General features: G+C 49.9%; 2 protein-coding genes across 2 annotated transcripts in view; one reads left to right on the top strand and one right to left on the bottom strand.

The window, feature by feature from the left end:
• HDGFL3 (HDGF like 3) overlaps positions 1-4069 on the top strand; it is a 56892-nt gene extending 52823 nt beyond the window's left edge. Inside the window, exon 6 of the mRNA XM_075558053.1 lies at positions 177-4069. Within this exon, the coding sequence (XP_075414168.1) occupies positions 177-182 (6 nt within the window). The 3' untranslated portion in view covers positions 183-4069. The remainder of the gene's footprint in view (positions 1-176) is intronic.
• The window catches only part of TM6SF1 (transmembrane 6 superfamily member 1), a 34024-nt gene continuing 13271 nt past the window's right edge, over positions 1254-22006 (bottom strand). The window contains exons 4-10 of the mRNA XM_075558054.1: positions 21335-21438; positions 18035-18117; positions 16048-16169; positions 13623-13727; positions 8609-8701; positions 8320-8439; positions 1254-2856 (exon numbers count right to left, since the gene is read on the bottom strand). Of these exons, the coding sequence (XP_075414169.1) occupies positions 2665-2856; positions 8320-8439; positions 8609-8701; positions 13623-13727; positions 16048-16169; positions 18035-18117; positions 21335-21438 (819 nt within the window). The 3' untranslated portion in view covers positions 1254-2664. The remainder of the gene's footprint in view (positions 2857-8319; positions 8440-8608; positions 8702-13622; positions 13728-16047; positions 16170-18034; positions 18118-21334; positions 21439-22006) is intronic.

Raw genomic sequence — 22006 nt, 5'->3', positions numbered from 1 at the left:
GTTGTTGAGGTTTGCACTATCACATAGAAAGGAAAGCTTCAGAAACTGTTGGTGGTAAGTATGGCCAGTGCTACAGCGTCATTCAAGATGGGAGTGTAACCTCGGTGGGTAAGGCCAGCTCTCCTGGTCGGTCTCCTAAGTCATCTAAAGGCTTGTTCCCTTTCTTCTTTTTGCAGACCTAACGGCCACAGAGTGCTGCATATTCAGAGAAACCACAAGAAAGCTGTACGTCTGGTCGTTTAATAATCTTGGATTTGATATGAACCTACACGTAGTCTTGGCTGTCAGTGACAGACCCCAGTTTGTTTGTGCTTCATTCACATTCCTCTCTGTTGTGTTTCAGGGGACAAAAAAGACATTTTAGCCTTTTTTAAGGTTACTGATTTAATTTAATGTTATTTGGTTGCATGAAGTTGCCCTTTGCCACGAGGAGGATGAAGCCTTTTTCACAGACCGACCGTGTCTAGGGTCCTTGTAAGGCAGTATGCTCATCTTGCTCCCGCCTTTGCCCCGCCATCGCCAAACAGTTCAGTATCAGCGAGCATTGAAATCGCCGCTCAATGTTCAAGGATGGGATTTCCTCTCTGGCAGAACCAACCCAGGATTTAATTCCTAGATACATGATGTTGGTATATTGACGATCAATTTTAAATGATCCTTGAGTTTTGAGGCCATGTCTGTGTAAAGTTTAACCATATTGTAAAATATCTATTCTGTATTAGAAATAGCTAGTTGAGAGCTTATACTTCTCAAAGCCCATGTTGTTATGTACACAAACTCGGTTTCTCTATGTGCAGTTGGTGAGTCTTTTTGTGTTTCTCCGAATAAAGGCAATGATTTATTTTTTCCCCCAATGCCAATACATTTTGAGCTAACCACTCAAGGTAGGGCCTTTACATTTTAATAAATCTGGAATCGGCAGCAGCCCTATGGGAAACCAGACAAAGCATTGAGTTTTTAGTATGAACTTTTAAAAACTGTTGTTTTCTTTTGGAACTAGAGTTAGAATAGTTACTATTCACTCCACAAACCATCATTTTGTGTACATTGTTGTTGCTGTTGTGCGAATAGAGAACTTTACTTATTTGATGCCAGCTTCCATTGTGAGAACACAGTTGTCAGTTTGGGTTTTATCGATCCTGTGATATCCTTGGAACGTCTTTCACGTATTCGAGGTTTGTAGTTGAAAGTTTACTGTAAAAAAATATCAAAAACAAAAATATGTATTGTTTTTACAGAATAAATTTATTGGAATGTGTACTGGGATTAAGATTTGAGGTTGTCAGCAACCATGTTAGTGTAATTTGGCTTCATATATGTAACGTGAGGTATTAATGTAATTCATATATTAAAGCAAAAGTGGTTAACAGCGAGTTGACAATAGAATCAAGCGCAGGTGAGGGTCTCCGTTCCATTTTCTTTCCTTTCTGCCCTCTGGTGGTGGATGACCTGAGCACACTGGGAGGGACGGCAGTGCGAGTTATTACACATTAAAATAATCTCTACGGCATATCGTCCCTCCGTTGGGTCTGCAGCCCGCTTTCTCTTGATTTTCCTGTTTCTTGGGCAACAACTAACAAGTAGCAAGAAGAGGACACGTGAGTGGTTTCTGAAAGCAGGGGCCATGAAGGATGGGGGGGTGGCGGTAAGGGGGGCGGCCTGGAGTAGGAAAGCACATATCCACTTTCCTGTCTGTGGCACATAGATGACATCTGTAGTTTTGGATTATTTCCCACATTTAGCCAATAAGACTTTCTCTAGTACAGACACACACACACACACAGGTCCAAAGACGATATGCTGATAAAAATGATAAGAGACACCAATCCAGTTCTTTTACTTAAAAAAATACTTAATAATTTTGAATATTACCATGATTCATCAGAAGACTTCCCCATTGCACGTAGTTAATAAGACACAAGGAAAACCTAAAGTGACATTTTTAATCTAAAAATAACTGACAGACTTATTAAAATGGAAAGCCTGAAAGCTATAAAACTTGTCATTAAAAAAGACACAAAATGTTTCCAATATAATAAAACTTGTCTTCGTAAAAGGCCAAAAGTAATTTTATTAAAAATATCCACAGAAATACAATAGAAATGTTGTCACCAATAAAGTAAGCGTTCATTCAGAGTAGTGATTATTGATTGTTCTTTAGCTAAATTCACACTCAAATCAATTTAATGAAAGCAGTTTTCAACATTTAAAAATATTTTGATGGACCTGCCTTATATATTGCGGTTGACAATGAAACATAGGTTGTGATATACATACACAAACTGTCCATTCTACATTTGCTATTTAGAATTTGTAATATGTACAGCCCCGATCTGAGTCATCGGGCTTACCACTGAAGGAGCTAAACTGTAAAGTGTCACGCTAACAATTCTTTAATGTAAACAATATCCAGCTAGATGGTCAGTTTTATTTACAAGTAATTTAGAGTACATTTCCTTTTAGAAACGGTTCCTCTCAACAACTTTAGTTTTCCTTCAGAAAAAGATAAAAAATTACCTACACACTACCCTGTTAGAACACACATACAGTACAGAGGAATTACAGGTTCAGATACGGGAAGGGAGGGCGTAAAATGGGACACACGACCAGTATCAATATAGCACATGTCAGTAGTTTAGAGAGAAAGACCAAGAAGTAGTATTGTTATTCGACTTTTTCTTCAGCCTTGGTTTTTATGAAGAACTCTGGCTCGCAGATACAACGGTAGGCCAAAAGCTGAGGGAGAAGCCCATACGCTATGTTTAGTATTATAAAAAGTGTTTTCGCTTCCTCAGGAACTCTGTAGATATAAGCGGTCCTGGCATGAAGAGAAGCACCAATGTGGGAAAACTGGGCCTGTTGCAGAAAAGAAACGTGGGGAGACATGAGATGGGTGTCCGGGCGAACGCACAGAGTTCGGAGTAAGTCGTTCAGGCTGTGCGTGTGCCCGTGAACTGAGTCTTGCCTGTAGGCCAAGCACTTTCACACAACCCTAGTCTTTACTGCCACATTAAGCCGAGGGCTCCTTCCTCTTGATAATAACGGTTCAGATAAATTGCACCCTCTGGTGTGACATTGCTATGCACACCATGAAGCGGTTGTGGTTTCAACCCTCTAGTGCCCTGTACCAAACATTACCCAAGCCACTAGCCAGGGAGTCGCTGCCGACTCTTGGCAACCCCACGTATGCCAGAAGAGAACTGTGCTCAGCACATGAGGCTGTCATGGGCCGGCGTCCGCAGCTGACCACCAGCCCTCCTCCCGAGGCCCCTCTGGGTGGACCTCAACATCAAGCTGTAGTTTAGTAGCTGAGCATTTTCTGTAACCTGGGTGCTGGTAAAGCTCAATCCAGCAACAAAAAATTTAAAGAAAGTCTTTTTCTTTAATTGGTTTGCATTCTAGCGATTTTACAAGTTGAACCTTGCAGTTGTGTTTCAATAAAAGTAAAGGGTTTGGAAAGCTGAACTACAACTAGCAAACTAAAGAGAAGACTGGAGGGCCACATCTTAGTCATCGGGCAAAATACCCAGGTATTTTTGGTCACACCTGTTTTGTTTTTTAAATGCAAAGAAAGAACAAAACAAGGATTGTATTTTAAGATAAAGTTGGTACCAGCATTGGGGAAGGGAGACAAGGGGACATTTTATAAAATGGGAAAGTGCATGCAGAAAACCTTTTCCAATCGAATTATGATTTATTTGGAATTGCAGCTTGCCAGCATTCTTTGCTTTCTGCAAGAGGGAAAAAGGCTAGAGCCTCCCTCCATACTGAAGTCCTTGTTCAGCGCACATTCGGAAGGTGCCGGTGGATGCGTTTGGAACGCGTGTCCTCGGCACGGGGAGGAAACGGCAGTCGGGGGAGCACAGGCTCCCGTGGGTGCTGTGTCCTTGCAGACCGCAGCCCTCCCCACCCCCGCAGGTAGTGCTAAAGGACTGGGAGTTTAAGGAGTGGTGGGCTAATGAGCCCATGGGGAACATGAAGAGACAAAGATACTGCCACCTAAGGAACAAGTAATGAGAAGGAAGAACCAAGTCGTTTGCTTTCAATGCATAAAATTCATCTTCCAAACAGAATCCATTTCTTCTGCTAGGTGGTTTACAAGTAAAGGTGTGCAGACTTCGACCTCACCATCCATGAAAATAATAGGACAAGCTTTTATAAGCATCTCTGAATTTTCATCAGTGGCAGATATTCTAACAAGCCATATTTTTACAAGTTACTGATACATTCTGGAGACCTGTGGTACTTTTTTGGTTGTTGCTACTTTCTAGAGTTAGAAATCAGTGTGCTACGTTGCCATGGACCAATAACCCCTCTGAACTGTGTGTGATCGGAGAGGGCCCACCCTCAGACACACCTCCCCGGGCAGACACCCAGTTCGAAACCAGAAAATGTGAACTGCACATTTGCATCTCCGGGATAGAAGAACAAAGGCTTGAAGAGTTGAAGGAACTTGGAGGCTGCTCTGAGGAGCTGCCAAGGGGGACGTTTCTAGGAACAGGAACTTCGTCACTATTTCTACCTAGGGCCTGTTCCGAATAACGGAGTTTGCCTAAAAATATATCCAACTTTTTCTTCTAAAGGCCAGATTTGAACCCTCGTGTTCGGAAATGGGAGCTGGAGTGGCTTCTTTAGAAATGCTTGTACACACCAGAGTCACTGCATTTGAGGAAATGCCAACCGTGCGTTGAGCGCGTATGGAATAAGCAACCGTGGCCACCTGCTTTGGGGAAGCCGGTTACCTGGCCAGTGTTGCTCCATAGACTCACGGCCTGCACTGGCAAGCACAGCTGCGCCCTCATTTTCATGAACTGCAAACTCAATGGAGACATTTTAAAATGAGTCTATGTCCATAGGTTAGACTGTAAGCCCACCGGGCAGGTGCTGTGTCTGATGTTATGTGTGGTGCCTGCCATATTGTGAGAACTAAATAAATGTTCAACAGCAATGGTCTCGTGGCTGTCGAAACACAAGCTTCTAGACAGCATGTCTGTATTTCCAGACCTATTTTAGTACGGCTTTTTCTTCGGGATTATTTTGAAGAGGGCAAAGATCGCTACATGCTTGTGGTGCTGATGGGTTGTTTGGCGGCACCTCTCCAGCTGCGTGGGCACTCATCGGGACAGAAGTTTCCAGAGTTCTGAAGTGCTGGAAACGCCCGAGGCTTACTCAGGCCTAATCCGGAGGTGACAAACCGCAGGTCTCTCTGAAGGAGGGTTTTTTCCCAGGCGTCTAGCTGACGAGCCACAGGCTGCCTGGCGTCTCCTGGGTGATGTTTCCCCCAGCACAGGAGGCCTCCCGTGAGCTCACCTGGATAATTCACTGGGCTGATAGTGAATTATCTTCCAACTGACAGCAGTGACTTACAGTTCAGGGCCGTAAGGCAGAGTGCCTGGTAGTTTTTCTTGGTCCGTTCTAAATCGTATTCCCCCTGAAATAAGGATCACTCGTCCCCAATGAGCCCATTCTGACCCTTTTTTTTTTTTAAAGAATTGATTACTGGAATGGAAAATGAAGCAATAAAGGGAGAAAGGTTAAATTTTAATAGCTCGTTTCTTGCAGAGACGACCTGGAAAGGATTGCTGAAATTACAATCCTAACTCCAGAAGGGAGAGTTGGACGTGTAAAATACTGCAAATAAGAAGCACCGTGAGCCTGAGGACAGTGGGCCGGGCTCTCTGGCACGCGCCACGGAAGCCAACCGTATTGGTCTCTGAGTCTGGGCAGCATGGTATCGTGGTTAAGAATACAGACTCAAGCTAAATTGCTAGGGGCAGAGCAAAGCAGCTGGAAGACCTTAAGCTCGTGTGAAAACCAGCCTCATCTGTAGAAGAGCCTAATGCCGGCACCTCACCGGGCGGCTGGTGGGGCTGGAGTGAGGTAGTATGCTGGGGGTTTGCTGACGAGCACATGGGCACGTGCTCCTCCGTGGGCTGACAGAGCTGTGATTTGACGCGCTCAGTGCGCCTGGGCTCTGGCTTTAGATGCCTTTGCCAGCCCTTTGACAACTTCAGCAAAGGATAGTTAGTGAAAACGTGAAACCCACTCATACACCAAAAGCACCCGATGCAAGTGGGTTTACAGGAGTATCCCCATTATCTGTGCTCTTCCTAAGCTGTCACTTTCAGGTATTTCTTTTAACGTGTGAGCCGAGCAAAGGTGAGCAGCAGATGAACTTGTCCATTCCTACACACACAGTTGGGAGTTCAGGCACATTCTGTTTCATTTCACTGATGACAGTCCCCACAATCCTCCCTCTCACAGCCCTACTGAGTGCTGTCCTGCAGTAAATGCTGCCCTTTGGCTCAGACGGTTGATGCGCTTCCTGAGCGGGCTTGTTCCTCTTGCAGACAGGCCTAAGTTTAGCTGAGAATTGAGCCATGGGAGAGGAGATCTTTCCCAGTCCTGAAGGGTACTAAGGACCATCATCTCATTTGGAACACAGCAGTTTTAACAAGTAAGGGTCACCGTTCCAGGTGATGCAGTGTGTCAGGTGTCCTCTGAAGAGGAGATGTCTCTTCATAAACAAGAATTTGGTAAATAGAAAAAATTCAACATTCTGATTGATGGCATGCACTGGTTTGTTGCAAAACGATTTCTAACTTTTCCATCAGCTAGACACTATAAATTGACCAAGATTAAAGTCCAGCCAAAAGTTAGGGGCATGTCAGAAACGGAACTCTGGATACGCCACTCTCCAGCCGCTGGGCTGGGAGCAACATCCTCTGGCATGCCCAGGTTCTCTGTCATCCTTAGTCTGGGCGCGCACACACCAGCAAGAGGGGCTTCGGTCTGCCTGGGCAACCGGTACATGAAGTAGCCCAAGCCTGGAGCCTGCCCGAAGCAGCCACTTGTATGCTCCGTTGGCCTGCAGTCCACGCTGCCCTGCCCAGAACCTCCCAGCAGGACTCACACATGCCCACCTGTGAGCTCAGCATCACCAAAAGGTGGAGTCTGGCAGTAGCCTTAGACTGCTACAGGTACACACACCTGTCTTCTCCAAGCTAAGACTGCCCCGAACCTGAACCTTGCACAAACTCATCCTCTGAAAAAGGGACACAGCGGTGTGAGTATGAGGGCCACTGTCCTAAAGGACACGAGACAAACACCAGAACCAGGACAAGAAAAGAGCCAAAGCTTACCGTGCCCCCAGTCTGTCCGTTCCCATACCTAGGCGCTGCCTCCGCAGACTTCCCCAGAAAGGCTCAGCCTAAGAACGCACACTCGGCACGCAGAGGCCAGCCACTGCCCCACGGCTTGCCAACAGTCCATTCCTCCCCCACCTCCCAGTGTTACGTAGTCTTCCTCTAGTGCAGATCATGGACGGGGAGTCAGATGGGACTTCAGAAACCTATCATCTACAAGTTATGCGACACGGCAGTAAGCTGCCCTGAGCCTCAACTTCCTCGTCTGTCAAAGGAGTGGGAAAAGGCTGTGGCGTAGATCACGCTCTGTGGGCACCACCCACTTCCCCTTCTGAGGCACAAAGGAAGCGCGCATTGACCAGCCCGGCTCCTGAAAATCTCCCACATGGACTCTGCCTGAGCAAGGGGTAAAGCTTTGTTACTGCCGCCAACCCCGGGGCCTCGCCGGACACAGAGGTTGGAGGACTCTCCGTATCACCTGTCTGGCCTGCAGGAAGATCGTGAGAGCCCCAAATCCGCTAGTGGTGGCGGAACGGGACAAATGACGGCTCTGCGAACTACTCTGGAGGGGGAGTTACTGAATCATAGTAAGTACAAGTTACTGTGTGGCTTTAATAAAACATGCAGAAATGTCTTGTACACTATAAAGACTAGTAGGCACGGGGGTGGCAATATTTAATAACTATTTTTCATCTTAAAATCAGGAGCCCTTGCTTTGGGCTGTTAACTTCAAGGTTGCTGGTTCAAACCCGCCAGCTGGCTCCTCAGCAGAAAGAGGAGGTTGTCTGTTGCCGTAAAGATTTACAGTCTTAGAGACCCTGTGATAGGGCCATTATGTGTCAGGACTCGATGGCAGCGAGTTGGCTTTGGGGCCTAAAATGAGGAGCTGTGATGGCGGCATGGTGTACATGCTCAGTTGCCAACCCAAAGCCTGATGGCTTCAATGTCCCTTCCCCACCACCCCCACCTGCAGCTGCAAAGACCCGGTGAGCTCCCCTCTTGGATTTTACAGCCTAGGAAAGAGACCCCACGGGCAGTTGTGTCTGTCCTAGAAGGCTACTGAGTCACAACTGGCTGGCCGGCACAGCAAGCTCTAAGGAGAGATGGTTTACACAGATCCCAGCAAGGCTGCTAAGACCCCCGCTGAGCTTGGTCCACAGACAATTCCAACTACCTGAGCGAGCCCTCCAGCATGTATCAGGGTGGCATCGGGCATCCAGGAACATCCAGGAACCACTAAGGCATAGAGCGCCGTCACAAAGTAAGGGACAGAGTAGAACATAAACACCAGCATCTGTGGAGCAGAGAAATCCCACCGTCAGCAAAGGACATATCGGCCTGACTCCAAGCACCCCGAAATGATGTTGCCTTCTGGAAATCGCTATTTTCTATAAGGACCACATTTTCCCCCATTGAATTTTTGTTTTCTTTAGAAAAACCTTACAGCTTCCCAAGTACTTGACCTGAATTTTAGGGTAAGCAGTAGGATCCTTTAGGTAGGGCTCTTGAAATTGGGTGTATAGTCGGCACAGCTCAGCCGGGCAATCCAAAGCGATCTAAGAGCAGAAATGAATGCATTAGAACGCTACAATCACATCTGGTTCTTACATGTGCCGATAAAGCAACGCGTGCCCCACACAGTCAGTCCCAAGCTGCTTTGCTGTGTAACAGACACGCTGCACTTTAGACCCTCCTCAGAGAATGAGGGAGGGGAGCAAGGCTCCGACCCACTGACAGAGACCGGAAGCAGGGGTCAGGGGAGGGGCAGCATGGAAACCAACACTGGGTTCTTGGGCACCTTTCAAATTCCCAGTGAGCTTAGGGTTTGTTGGTTTGGTTTGCAAAGGGAAGATTGTTCTCATTTTATTTTGTTAAGCGCATACATACATAGTAAAACATAGTTTCTACATGTACAATTGAATGACACCAGTGTCTTTCTTCCCCCCCCCCCCCCCAACCATCTGTAGTTCAAAGCCACCAGCCACTCCGACAGGACTTTCTACTGCCGAACACAGTTGCAGCCTGGGAACCCCACAGGGGCAGTTCTGCCCTGCCCTGTCCGCAGCGACTCAGAGGCAGCAGGGAGGGCGGGCGCCAGGCAGGGGCTCCCTTCCTGGGAACAGCTCAGGCAGACTGGCAGTGCTCGTTGCAGGACGGAAAGTACATCTCTACACCAAACCCTGCTCACAGGACTGCAAGATGCAAACACGGCTTCCCGCGCCTCTCTCCAGTGGCTCACAGCTCTGTGACCGTGAAGGACAGTGATCTGAGAAGCCACCTCCCGGGTCAGCTTTGAAGGAGCTGAAGAGGTTCAGTCACACGGAGTTGACCTTGGGTCATGGAACAGGCAGGGCATCTCTGGCACATCCTAGTCCCCTCCCCCTCCTCGGCCACCACAGGTCCCACCTAGATGACATACATGAGCACAGGCCAGTGGCAGGGCTGTTAAGAAAGGCCCCAACACGCAGGCCATCGGGTGGGTGACAGCCCCTCCCCGGGAAGCACGTGTGTGCTGGAGCACCTACAGATGCCAACACCTGGGCGTCTCGGGACGGGGTGTGGGCAGGGCGAGGCAAAAACACTCGTCTGTTGTAGTTTTAACTTGTCATCAGTCAGCGTTTTAACAAGATCCCCCAGGCTATTCTGAGATCTAAAGGGACCACCTGGGCACCTTGTGAAAATGTGCTTGGGAGAAGGGGTCTGTAGTCAGGAATACATAGAGGTTTGACAGAGGACATGTCGACATATATGCTCTTTACCTGTGCTGCAAATATAGCCATGGGTCTAGGAGAGCACGCAGGGGCAGAGGTATACAAACTTCTTAGCCATAACCAAGCTCCTTGAGGGAAGGCGTCACTGGGCCCGGGGACTCTCAACTCTCATGCCATCGGGCCATTGCTGACTCATAACAAACCCCCTTCCCCCACCCCCACCCCTCCGTGGCTTTCCGAGACTAACTGCTGGCATCACGTGATCCACAAAGACATCTGGTGAGTAGCAACCAGGTGTTAAACGCCTGTGAGCAGCCATCTCAGGTGCAGTGATGAATCTCCCCAGGTCTGTAGCAAAGCGCATGCGGGGGGAGGGGGGGCGGAGACAAAGATGCATGGAAACAATTAGTCCAAGAGATCACATACAAATCTGTACTCCACGACCCTGAGACCAGAAGAACTAGAGGGTGCCTGGCTACCACAACCAACTACCCTGAACAGAGTGGGAGAAGCATGTGAAACAAAATTGAAAATCAATAAAAAAAAACACCAGGCTGACGGCTCGGATGGAGACTGGTGGAACCCCAGCCCATGACCCTTATCACCGTTCCAGTCTGGTACTGAACTTCCCCCTGCTTGTGCAGCCACCACAAACAGGCCCATCAGATGAACACCGCCCTGGGGAGGTACACACGCCTGAGAAAAATCAGCCATTTGAGGTCAAAGGAGCAGCTTTGCCCAAGGAAAAAGCTCAGAGGCAGGCAGGTAAGGAGAGGGGGAGGCAGGGAGCAGTGGTGCGCTGTGATGAGCCCCATCGATGAAGCACAGAGCATGCGGAGTGGGAAATGGATCTGCTCTGTAAGAAACCTCCCTGCCACCGACTCGCATGACTCACAGCGGCGATCTAGGGCAGGGAGACCTGACCCCGTGGGCTTCCCTGCCGAACCCTGCAGGGGTAGGAAGCCCTGGTATTTCTCCTACGGGGCTGCTGGTTTCGAACTGCTGATCCTGCAATTAGCAGCCCCATGCCATCTACCCTGGCAAGGAGTCCGCCTGGAATGGACCAGTTCAAAACCCTGGTCTTTAACTTTGAGGACTGCAGCAAACTAGGCAAAGAACTGCTTCTTGGGTCCTGTGGTCTTGAGCAAAGGCAGGGCCTGCCTTCCCTAGCCTGTACCCGTATCCCGCTGGGTCTCCTCCAGCAGCTGCGGACAGTCCGCACACGGAGACAGCTCCAAACCCGGCCAGTCACACAGGTCCTCCTAGCGCACTCCCTGCCATCGACTTGATCCTGACTCCTCGTGGCGCGATAGGCCAGGGTAGACTGGCTCCCACGGGTTCCCAGGCTGTGATCTTTACAGAAGCAGAAAGCCTCAGCCCAGGCAGTTGCTGGTGGCTGGATGGCCGGCCTGTGGGTAGCAGCCCCACTCCTAGCCACGACCCCAGTGGGGCTCCTCATCACCCAAGGGCCCCCAAACATGAGCCAGCTCCTCAGCCTTCACTTGCCTCCTCACTCCCCACGATGGATCAGGCAGTGCCTACAGCTCAGAGCCGCTAGGACGCGCCATCTAGACTGAGTGTAACAGCCCGCAGAAGCCAAGCCGCTTCATTGAATTTCGACGGAGAATCAATCAGGAATCTGGGTCATCGTCAAGGACCCCCGATCCTTAAGAGGGTAGCAGTGCTGACCTACCAAGCACTCAGTAGTGTAAGGCCCTCTGCTAAGGGTCTGGGGAGCACTAGCGCATTGTCCTAGAAGCAGCCCTGCACCGCAGCCACTGCTGTCTTACAGGGATGAAAGCAAAACCAAAGGAAACTCGCCGCCATCCATCGAGTTGACTCCAACTCAGCAACCCTGCGAGCACGGGACAGCCGCCCCCGCCGGTTTCCGAGACTAACTCCTTACAGAAGCAGAACGCTCCCTCTGTCTCCCAAGGAGCGGCTGGGGGGGTCCAACTGGTGGCCAGCTGTTAGCAGCCCTACTGGTAAGCATTACGCCACCCGGCTCTTCCACAGGGGAGGACACTGGGGGACAATGCGGTGAAGTTACTTTGGCACGGCCACCCAGCTACGAACTGGGGCCTTGGCATCCACTTTTATACTGTACTACTGAAAAAGAGAAACAGTTGTAAGATATGAAAAAATAATAATCATTTATGAATTATGAAGGGTTCATGAGGTAGAGGGGAGTGGAGAGGGAGGGGGGAAATGAGCTGATATTAAGGGCTCAAGTAGAAAGCAAATGTTTTGAGAATGATGATGGCAACAAATGTACAAATGTGCTTGACACATGGATGGATGTATGGATTGTGATAAGAATTGTACGAGCCCCAATAAACTGATTTAAAGAAAAAGAGAAAAGTTAAAAAGCAAAATGCCCACACATTCTTAATGTCATCCACCAGGTACACCAACCCACAGACTCGGAGTCTGGTCCTTATTTGTGATTCACTTCACCATCCGGGAAGTCAGTGACCCAACTGTAGGTGGGTTCAAGGAGCCCTGGTGGCATGCGGGGCTCTGCATGGGGCTGCTGACACAAGGCCAGCAGTTGGGACCCATCTGTGGTTCCGGGGGTCAAAGTTGACCGCTTTCTACTCCTATGGAGGTTGACAGCCTCGGAAACCCGTAGGGCAGTTCCACTCCGTGCTCTGTGTCACGGAGTCCGAAACAACCCCGTGGCAGTGGGCTTTGTGGACATTCTGCATCACACCCCTTCCTCGGTCACCTCCACCCTACGCCTGAGAGCCCCGAGATGCCTTCTCGCACAGCTTCCCTGGGCGTGTAGAGTACAACCCTTGTAGCTTTGATGAAAGACAGCCAAGTCGGAGACATCAGAGGAACGGGGTGACGGAGACTCCCCACTCGGGAAAGCCCGCTGTGGAGCAGATTGCAGCGCATGGGGGCCTTGTGTGTCCGAGTCGACCTGGGCTCCATACTTGACCATGACGGAGCTTTGGGAAGCAGGCCACCAGATCACCAGGCATTTCTCCCAAGGTCCTCCAGGGGGTCCAGAGTCACGGCTCAGTCATTAACCACCCACACCCCTCAGGGACTCCATCAGGCACATGGTGCGGGTAGCAGGTGCTGTCGGATCATTTTCAATTCATGATGACCCCATGTGGAGAGAGGAGACTGTCTCCACGGGCTGTGACCTTTCTGAGGAGATCAATCACCAGACCTTTCTCCCAGGGCCCCTCTAGGGAGGCTCTAGTCTCCCCCTTTTTTGGATAGAAGCCAGCATTTAACCATTTGTGCCATACAAAACCCAAACCAAACTCACTTCCGCCAAGTCAACTCCCACTTACACCGACCCTGTGCAATAGAGCAGAACTGGCTCTTTGGGTTTCCGAAGCTGTAAGTCTTTAAGGGAGTAGAGAGCCCACAGAACCACTGGTGGGCTCAAACCGCCGACCTTGCAGTCGCAGCCTGACCAGTAACCCGCAATCCCACCAGGGCTCCTTCTGTGCCAACCAGCCAACTCCAAAATAAGGGCAGGAGGATACTTGTGGGTGAAATGCATGACATCGCCCAAGGCACACCCTCCCCTTGGGAGTGGAAGTCTGGTGGTGGGGGTGGGGCAGCCTCAGGGAGCAGGTCCCCCGAGCCCTGGGCTCCGACAGGAGGGATCATTTCTCAGTGTGCTAGGAAACCCAATTTAAAAAACCCAAAAAAAAAAAAAATGTAGACTTCTTTTTTTCTTCCACTTCAAAGCCTTCGTAGACTAAAAAGAGAAGTTAATGTTATTTTGCGCTGTTGTGCTTACCAAACCTCTAAACAAGCAAAATCCAGTTGCCAGGAGGAGGCACGCGATCAGTATTAAGTCAAGCGGTCTTCTCAGCAGGTCCTTGGCTTGGGCTTCTCGGACGACCTAAAAGAGAGTTTGTCGCTAAAGAGCAGGCCCTCGGTGCCAAAGACGACTCCGGATGTACTGAAACATAAACTGCCCTGATGTCAATCCTGGTGACTGGATGGGAGAATCTGAGGAGAAGAGTCACTTCCCACTGCCCTCATCCGTGAAAGGAGGAGACGGGCCCACACGGTTGCCTACCTGTCCGATTTTATTTTTCCTTTTTGAAAGAGCACGTCTGTGGTTATACACTCATTTGAGAGAATAAAAGATAAGTAAGCCATGTGCCTGCCACGCTCCTGTTAGCAATTGGCATGCTTTTCTGATCTCTTTCCTCTATTTATTACTTGTTTTTCATAAAATTAGGACTTAATGTATATGCAATTTTGGATTTGTGCTTTGTGTACTTAACATCTCTTGCTATTAGAAGCACCTTTCTGTGTCACTGCAAGTGAAATATAAGTAACTGCACAGTATTCTACCCACTGGAAGCCCTCTCCTCTCTCTGGCTCTTCTCCCACCACGCGATGATGGAGCACGCCACACAACTCCCTCTGACAATCCTCGCTCAGAATAAGGCCCTCGGAGTTCAAGGACTGAACTTGCTAAGGCTGATGATGTTGCTAAATTGATTTGCAAAGTGATTCTAAATAAATGTTTTTATCAGTAGTATATGATAACTGTCCATTTCAGCTGGCTGTCACTGTGTGTTTTTTTCGATTAAAAAAATTAATGAATAGTTTTGTGTGTCTTATGAAAAGGATACCAGACAGACATACTGTCATGGAACCTTCAAAAGCAGTGGAGCCAGGTTCAATGCCAGGGGTAGATAGTAAATCCCAGGGTTATGGACGGTCAGCTTATGGACAAGTCATACTTGTCCTTTAATAGTAGGAGCTCCGGTGGTGTAGTAGGTACACGTTGGCCTATGGTCAGCAGTTCGAAACCACCCACAGCTCCGTGAGAGAAGACTTGGCTTTCTACTCCAGTAAACAGTTACAGTCTCGGAACCCCACAAGGGGACACTGTGAGTCAGCATTGACCCGATGGCAGGGAGTTTGGGATTTGGGGGAAGTTTGGCCTCTGTGTGAAAGTAGTAAACCAACCGCTTCTCGCAATAAATTCCATTCCCAACCCCCTCCACTTTTCTTGAGCGGAACCCCTGGCTGTGAAGCGAGTCCAAGCCCGAGTACCCTCTAGGGCAGCGAAGAGCTGCCCCGTAGGGCTTCTGAGGCTGTTAAAGGGCCGACTGCCACATCTCTCTCCTGCCATGGGGGCTGCTGGTTCCAAGCCGCCAAGCTGGCGGTTGGCTTTCACCACTGGGCCACTGCGCTGCTAAAGCACTCGGGCATAGGTACCCAACGTTATTTGGCCTACTGCCCCTTTTTCAGAAAACAGGAAAAAATATTACTCAGCACTCACCGTGACCATTAAAAATGCTTGAATATAGCCCATAAACAAGCAAACAAAAACACCCAAACTCAGTGCCATCCAGTCAATGTCGACTCATATTGACCCTACAGGACAGGGCAGAACTGGCCCTGTGGGTTTCAAGACTCAGTTTACCAGTAGGAAGCCCCATCTTTCTCCTGCGTTTATCCAGAATAAACGGTAGGCACCGCTTTGCAGCCCCTTGGGTCGCTCCTGTGCTCCCCCAGGGGGCGGTACAGGGAAACACTGCACTGCGGCCAAATGAGGGCCAAAGGCATCTGCTCCGACTTACGGACAAACTCCACTTAAAGACGTACTGAGCAACATCTCTCTGTGACCCACGGGCTACTTGAAATTCTTTTCTTTCTTTTTAACTACCCTCAAAAGCATTGGGTAGACAGTCTGATTCTATAAAACAGGTATCAAACTGTGGCCTTCTTTGTAAATGAAGGCATTTCCGTTCCTTCCATTGTAAACTTTTGTTAGAGCAGTGAACTTGTCCTGAGTCTCCACCCTGTGAGGGCTGCCTGGACAGGCGCTCTCCCCCCAGCCTCCACTGGGGCAGCGAATGCATAGGTAGAAGTGATTCAGGGGAGAAAGGCGAGCAGAGTCGCCCAACACGGAAGCCATGCACAACTGTGGGCAGAGCGCACACTCCAGCCTTTCCTCGGCACCCTACTGCTGGAGGAAGGCCACGCAAGCTCCCAAACATGGGCAGACCAGTAGAGGCGGGTGTCCTCGCAAAGACACACACTATCCTGGGGGAGAAGACGGGAGCTTGCCAACACAGCGGCACAAGGGGAATGTCTCGGGGCCAGGCCGCCGAGGCCGCGTTCAGACCTGGGCCAACGGAGCTGAGGCAGCCTCCGGCGCTTACGGGCAGGTAACAGGGGCATTTTAATAAGATCACCTTTGGGGGATAATTGCAATTTTCCAGTGGCTGATTATAGATTCTGAAAGCAGCCCAGACAGGAAGACAGGTGTACGGTATGCTTAAGATGAGAGCCGGGCAGACTCGTGCTCCATATTTGCCTGTTTGAGAGAGAGAAGGAAAGAGGATGTCAGGAGTTACCAAAAAGCACATCTATACACAAGCAGCGCGGAGGATACTCCCCCGTCTCCCAGCAGTCACCTGGAATCCTTTTTTAAATCATTTCGTTGGGGGCTCTTACAGCTCTTATCATAATCCATCCATCCACTGTATCAAGCACATCTGTACATACGTTACCATCATCATGTTCAAAGCATTTCTTTCTACTTGAGCCCCTGGTATCATCTTATTTCCCCCTCTCTCCTTCCCTCATGAACCCTTGATAATTAAAGAATAAAATTCATGTCTTATACTGACCACTGTCTCCCTTCACCCTCTTTTCTGTTGTCCATCCCCCTGGGAGAAGGCTATATGTAAATAATTGTGGTCGGTCCCTCCCCACCCCACCCCACCCCCGCTCTCCCCACACCTTCTCCTTCCCCTTCTGCTATCGCTACTCTCATGATTGAGGGGTTTATTTGTCCTGGATTCCCTGCGTTTTGAGCTCTTATCTGTAGCAGTCTACATGCTCTGGTCTAGCCGGATTCGTAAGGTAGAATTGGGGTCATGATAGTGGGGGAAGGAAGCATTAAAGAACTAGAGGAAAGTTGTATGTGTCATCGGTGCTGTACTGCACCCTGACTGGCTCGTCTCTTCCTTGTGACCCTTCTGTAAGGGGATGTCCATTTGTCCACAGATGGGCTTTGGGTCTCCACTCTGCACTCTCCCTCATTCACAGTGATATGATTTTTTTGTTCTGGGTCTTTGATGCCTGATCCCATCGACACCTCATGATCACACAGGCTGGGGTGCTTCTTAGTGGGTCAAAGAGTCGTTTAACGAGAAACACAAACACAAAGGGGTTAAACCAGCACTTCTGGAGGTTGATTGCAACAGTATCCTGTCTAAAACTAGAATACACAAACCACTGTCACTGAGTTAACGCCACCTCACGGCCGACCCGTGTGACAGAGTAGAACTGCTCCACGGGGTTTTCTTGGCTGCAGTCTTTTCAGAAGCAGATCACCACCGAGGCTGGGTGAGTTTGATCTTCCAGCCTCTAGGTTAGTTAATAATCAGGGACCTAAGCCCATCTACTCACTCTCAACTCACTCCTGCCCAGTCAGTGCTGACTCATAGTGACCCTATAGGACAGGGTTAGTTTCCAAGAATGTAACTCTATGGGCATAGAACGTCCCGTCTTTCTGCCACGGAGCCACTAGCAGTTTCAAACCGCTCACCTTGTGGATTGCAGCCCAACTGGTAACCACTGCGCCACAAGGACTCCTTTTAGAGAAACCCTCCAGAGAGTCTCTGGAGGTCAGAATCAACTCAGAACAATGGGCTGGTGGAATCTTATCTATAGGCCAGGGGGGCAAAGTACACTGAATATCCTGATTCCCTGTGTGCATAAAGAATCGTTAGCATTTGGCTTCAAGAGACTTAATTTCCAAGTGTGTTTATTAAGTTCCCATAGTGACGAGAGTTAAATATAATACAAAGAGTTATAAGAAGAATGATTTGCACATCGAATATATATATGCATATATACATATAAATATGTATATATACAGATATATATATATACATATACATCCCAAACTGACTAACTCCATCCTTAGCCCTTCTGGGTATGAGTTAGACCCTTCTAAAAAGCCAGCCACTGGGGCATTGAACTAATCGTTCCAAGTACACTTCTGAGAATAGCCCAAAGGCACTTTTCAAAGGCCAGAGTAAGACCCTGGGGGAGAGGAAGCATTTGCAGGAGGGTGTGTGGTAAGTTGGCTGAACAGTTGCTGGGTTCCACTGCACCCAAATAGCCTCCGTTGCTGCAGGAGGAAAGTAACTTCTAAGCAACGCCCCTTACCTACAATGTTTCCAGGCAGAAAAACAATCACGCTCATGACCATTGATCCGACCCAATATAAGCCAATGGTTCTGTAACTTTCCCTGTAACAAAAGCAAAACAAAACCCTTGATTTAGTGCACTTGCCTGAGAATACGAGCATCAAAAGATGTTTCCCATTATCACCGTGCAGTCTCTCTAGCAAAGGATATCAATCAAACCTGAATGAGCCGGGGCACAAAGAACTCTGGTGATTAAATGCCACTGGCCTGTGATGTCCTATAAACCCTTTTGTGCTCTAGCCCATAGTCCAGGATAAAATGTAGGTATCTATTTTCACAAGGAGCCCTGGCGGTGTTAGGGTTCCCTGTTGGGCTGCGATCTGCAAGGTAAGCAGTTCGAAACTACCAGCTGCTCCTCGAGGGACAGACAGGGCTTTCTACTCCTGTAAACAGATATGACAGTGCTTCTTCTCAACCTTTCTAGTGCCGCGACCCTTTAATACAGTTCCTCATGCGTGGTCACCCCACCCATCGGAAATATGTGTTTTCCGATGGTCTTAGGCGACCCCCGTGAAAGGGTCATTCGACCCCCAAAGGTTGAGAACCGCCAAGTTACAATGTTGGAAACCCATGGGGGCAATTTGACCTTCTCCTGTAGGGTCGCTCTGAGTTGCATGGACCTGATTGATTGTGGTGAAGTTGGGGTGTTATTTTTGGTGTTATCTGCTTTAGTAGTCCCCCTGGATCACTCCAGTGCCCCCCAGGGGGCGGTGTTGCCCACCTTAGGAAACAGAGTTTAAGCCCTCCTCTTGTGCTTTTAAATAGGGAGTTATTCTTGTCATACTGATATTTTTTAAATACCATCTGGCCATTACCACCAAAGAGGAACTAGAATCCCTATTATATATGAAATTCAGTGCCATGAAAGAAAGGGGCGGGGAAAGGTTCAAAGAAAGGGCTTTGTATCCCTATTTTTTTTTGTATCCCTATTTTAAATGAGTGATTCTGTGTAAGCAAAAGGATGTTTATGGCCCCTGCTGTCCTAGCATTTTGGCCACAGCCCACAGGTGAGGGCAGTCAGGGGCACACCACCCATGTTACACAGGGAGCTGCTACACAACTACCCCTAAGCTTCTTCAGAGAAGATGTGGCCTGGAAGCTGCTTCAACCAATACCCAGCTCCATTCTACATAGGGAGGAGTCCTGGGGGCGCTGTTGGTTAAGCATTAGACTGCTAAACACAAAGCCACAGGTTCAAACCCATCGGGCCACTCTTCAAGAGAAAGTTGAGGCTGTTGGCTCCTTTTAAGATTTACAACCTCAAATATTTTGTGATGCTACGGGATGGATAAATACTGCCCCTGTGGGTTGCCGATGGTGTCAGTCCTTACGAGAGCAGAAAACCTCACCTTTCTCCCACAGAGCGGTCTGTTGGTTCCAAACTCGCAATCCACTAGGCCCCCTTTAGGGCCCCAGAGACCCCCCTCTACAGTGTCACTCTAAGTCAGAATCACCTTGAAGCCCATGGGCCGGTGCACTCTTACAGAGGAGCCGTGAGAAGTCCCAAGGGAGATTCCCTGGAGGGAGCACATTAAAGAAGCCTATATGTTTCTTGCCACCCCCGCCCTCCAGGCCAAATGAGGCTGGGGTTGTCAGCAGAAGGGCAGACCAGTCTTCCCCTACTTGAGTGTGAACTGAGCTGCAGAAACTCAGACCCACTCCTGGCTTCCTCTAAGCAGGGCCCACGCAGGGCCTCGCAGAGCTGGAGAACAAGAGAAAGAAAGGCTGGCCCCTAGAGCTGCCCTGGATTGCAAGGTGAGAAAGGGGTTGATGGTTGGTTGGTCAGTACAGCTGCACTTGACTTTTGTGAAGGACAAGAGGAGAAGCCCTGGTGGTGCAGTGGCTGAAGCACTTGGCTGCTGACTGGAAGGTCTGCGGTTCAAGCCCACCAGCTGCTCCAAGGGCAAAGACGTGGCAGTCTACTCCCATAAAGATTTCCCGCTCTGGAAACCCTGTGGGGGCAGTTCTACTCTGCCCCAGGAGGGTCGCTCTGAGTTGGAACTGACTTGCCGGCATGAGTTTGATGTTGGCTTTGGTGGTGGGACAAGAAGGCATGACTTGCTCTGATGGGGCACCGAGTGGAAGCCTGGGAGGGCAGCTGGACTCCAGGCATCTTGAAAGGACCCCTCCCTAGAGAGCGTACCTCCTCTTTCCCATCTTGCAAGATAGAGGGTGAAAAGGCTGAGAAGAAGCCAGACACCAAGGAGAAGCCTAAAGCCAGGAAAGCACAAGCCAGTGGCCAAGTTCAGTAGACTAAGATCAAGGGCAAAAAGCTCTAGAAGGGGAAGCCCCACTGCAGCCAAAACCCCATCCTAGTTGGAGGAATTGCCCAGTATTTCTGCTCCACGGTGTATTTCAGAAAGGCCAGGAACAAGAGGAAATATGCAGCGGCTAAATTCAAGGTGGAGAAGAAGGAGAAGGGTCACAAAGCCAGTTGGTGGGGACAAGAATGGCGTGGTTGAGCTGCGCACAATGCCTCGTGCTACCCCACGGAAGACGAGCCTGGGAAGCTGTGGAGCCAGCTCTCGAGGGGCCGGCGCACCAGCATTGCCCCACGGGGGCAATTCTGATCATCCTGGGGAGACGCACGGAGGCACAAGAGCGGTCCTCCTGAAGCTGCTGGGCAGTGGCTTGCTGCTTGTGAGTGGACCTCCATGGAGTTCCTCTGCGAGAAGGCACCAGGAATCTGTCATCGCTGCCACCACCAAAATGGATGTCAGTGGTGTGACAAATCCCCAGGTGTGGTGATTATATACTCTGCTGCCAATTTGTGAGGATTAAGAGTGAAAGGGGGAGTCTAGCTGTCAATCAGGCCGCAGCTTGATGACCTCACTTGGAGGTGTTAAGGAGATAATGCTGGAGGCGGGACCCAGACTCACTCCCAGAGAGACATTCTTGTTCACAAGCTACACGGAGACAAGCTGATGACAGTCAGAGCCTGGGGGGGGATTGAACGTGGGCAGTCCTGCCTACACAGCAAACCCCTGGGCCAAGCTGTGGCTAAAGAGGGGTGGCAGGAGCAGAGCACTCCGGGACACCCACTCCTCTCGTGAGAGCATGCTGACCAAAGGGACAGATTCAAAAGGTGACGGTGCGAGGAATGTAAGGCCCTCCCCGTCTGCACCATCACGTGCACACTCACACGTACGTGTCCCTGTTTGTGCATCACCCCCCTCCCCCCAGTGAGCCTCTTCCTTACATACCCTCGTGTTGCCTGCCAGCGTGGCGAGGCACGCACACACCAGGTGAACTGACTTACTCCCATGCGATGGCTGCCACCATCACCAGGTACATCAGGTAGTGCGCAGAGCCATCCCAGTAGCAGATCATGTGCCCGTACGCGGTGTTCAGATACGGCTCCACCTACGGAGAGCATGGAGAGTCAGTCTGCTGTCCACGCGGCTCCACCACTCACCTGCGCAACTCCAGGCCCGCGCAGTGAGGGAGATATGGCAGCCCACCTCACGGGTGATACCTGCCTAAGAGAATGCGCTGCTCAAACAGGTAAAATTGCACGCTTGGCAGGAATGTGAGGACAGGACCCTCCCTGCCCCCACGGCCGCCCAAACCAGGCCCTGTCACAGGGTCTATCGGCAGAGAACTCGGAGCGGTCACACCTAGCTGATGGTTTGGACCATGACAGAAAGGCAGTTGGCATTGTGGGCAGTCCCGCCTGCACAACCAACTCCGGGGCCAAGCCATGGCTAACCAGTAGCATGGTCGTGGCCAGAGGGGTGGCAGGGAAAGACCATGACCCGGAGCCACTGGCCAAGGGCACTGTGTCCTTTGGCTGGCTGGCTGGCAGGGCTGGGCACTCGCCTCAGAGAGGTCCCACTGAACTCAGAGCCTCCCACCCACACCTTCCCTAGGAGGCAATACCCTGATTCCCTGGGCTTCCCTGGCAAGGAAGCAGCAGCTTGGAGGGAAGGGG

This window comes from Tenrec ecaudatus, chromosome 9 (assembly GCF_050624435.1).
Source record: "Tenrec ecaudatus isolate mTenEca1 chromosome 9, mTenEca1.hap1, whole genome shotgun sequence".
NCBI lineage: Eukaryota > Metazoa > Chordata > Mammalia > Afrosoricida > Tenrecidae > Tenrec > Tenrec ecaudatus.
Note: the sequence above shows the minus strand (reverse complement) of the source record. Positions and strands in the feature narration are given on the sequence as shown.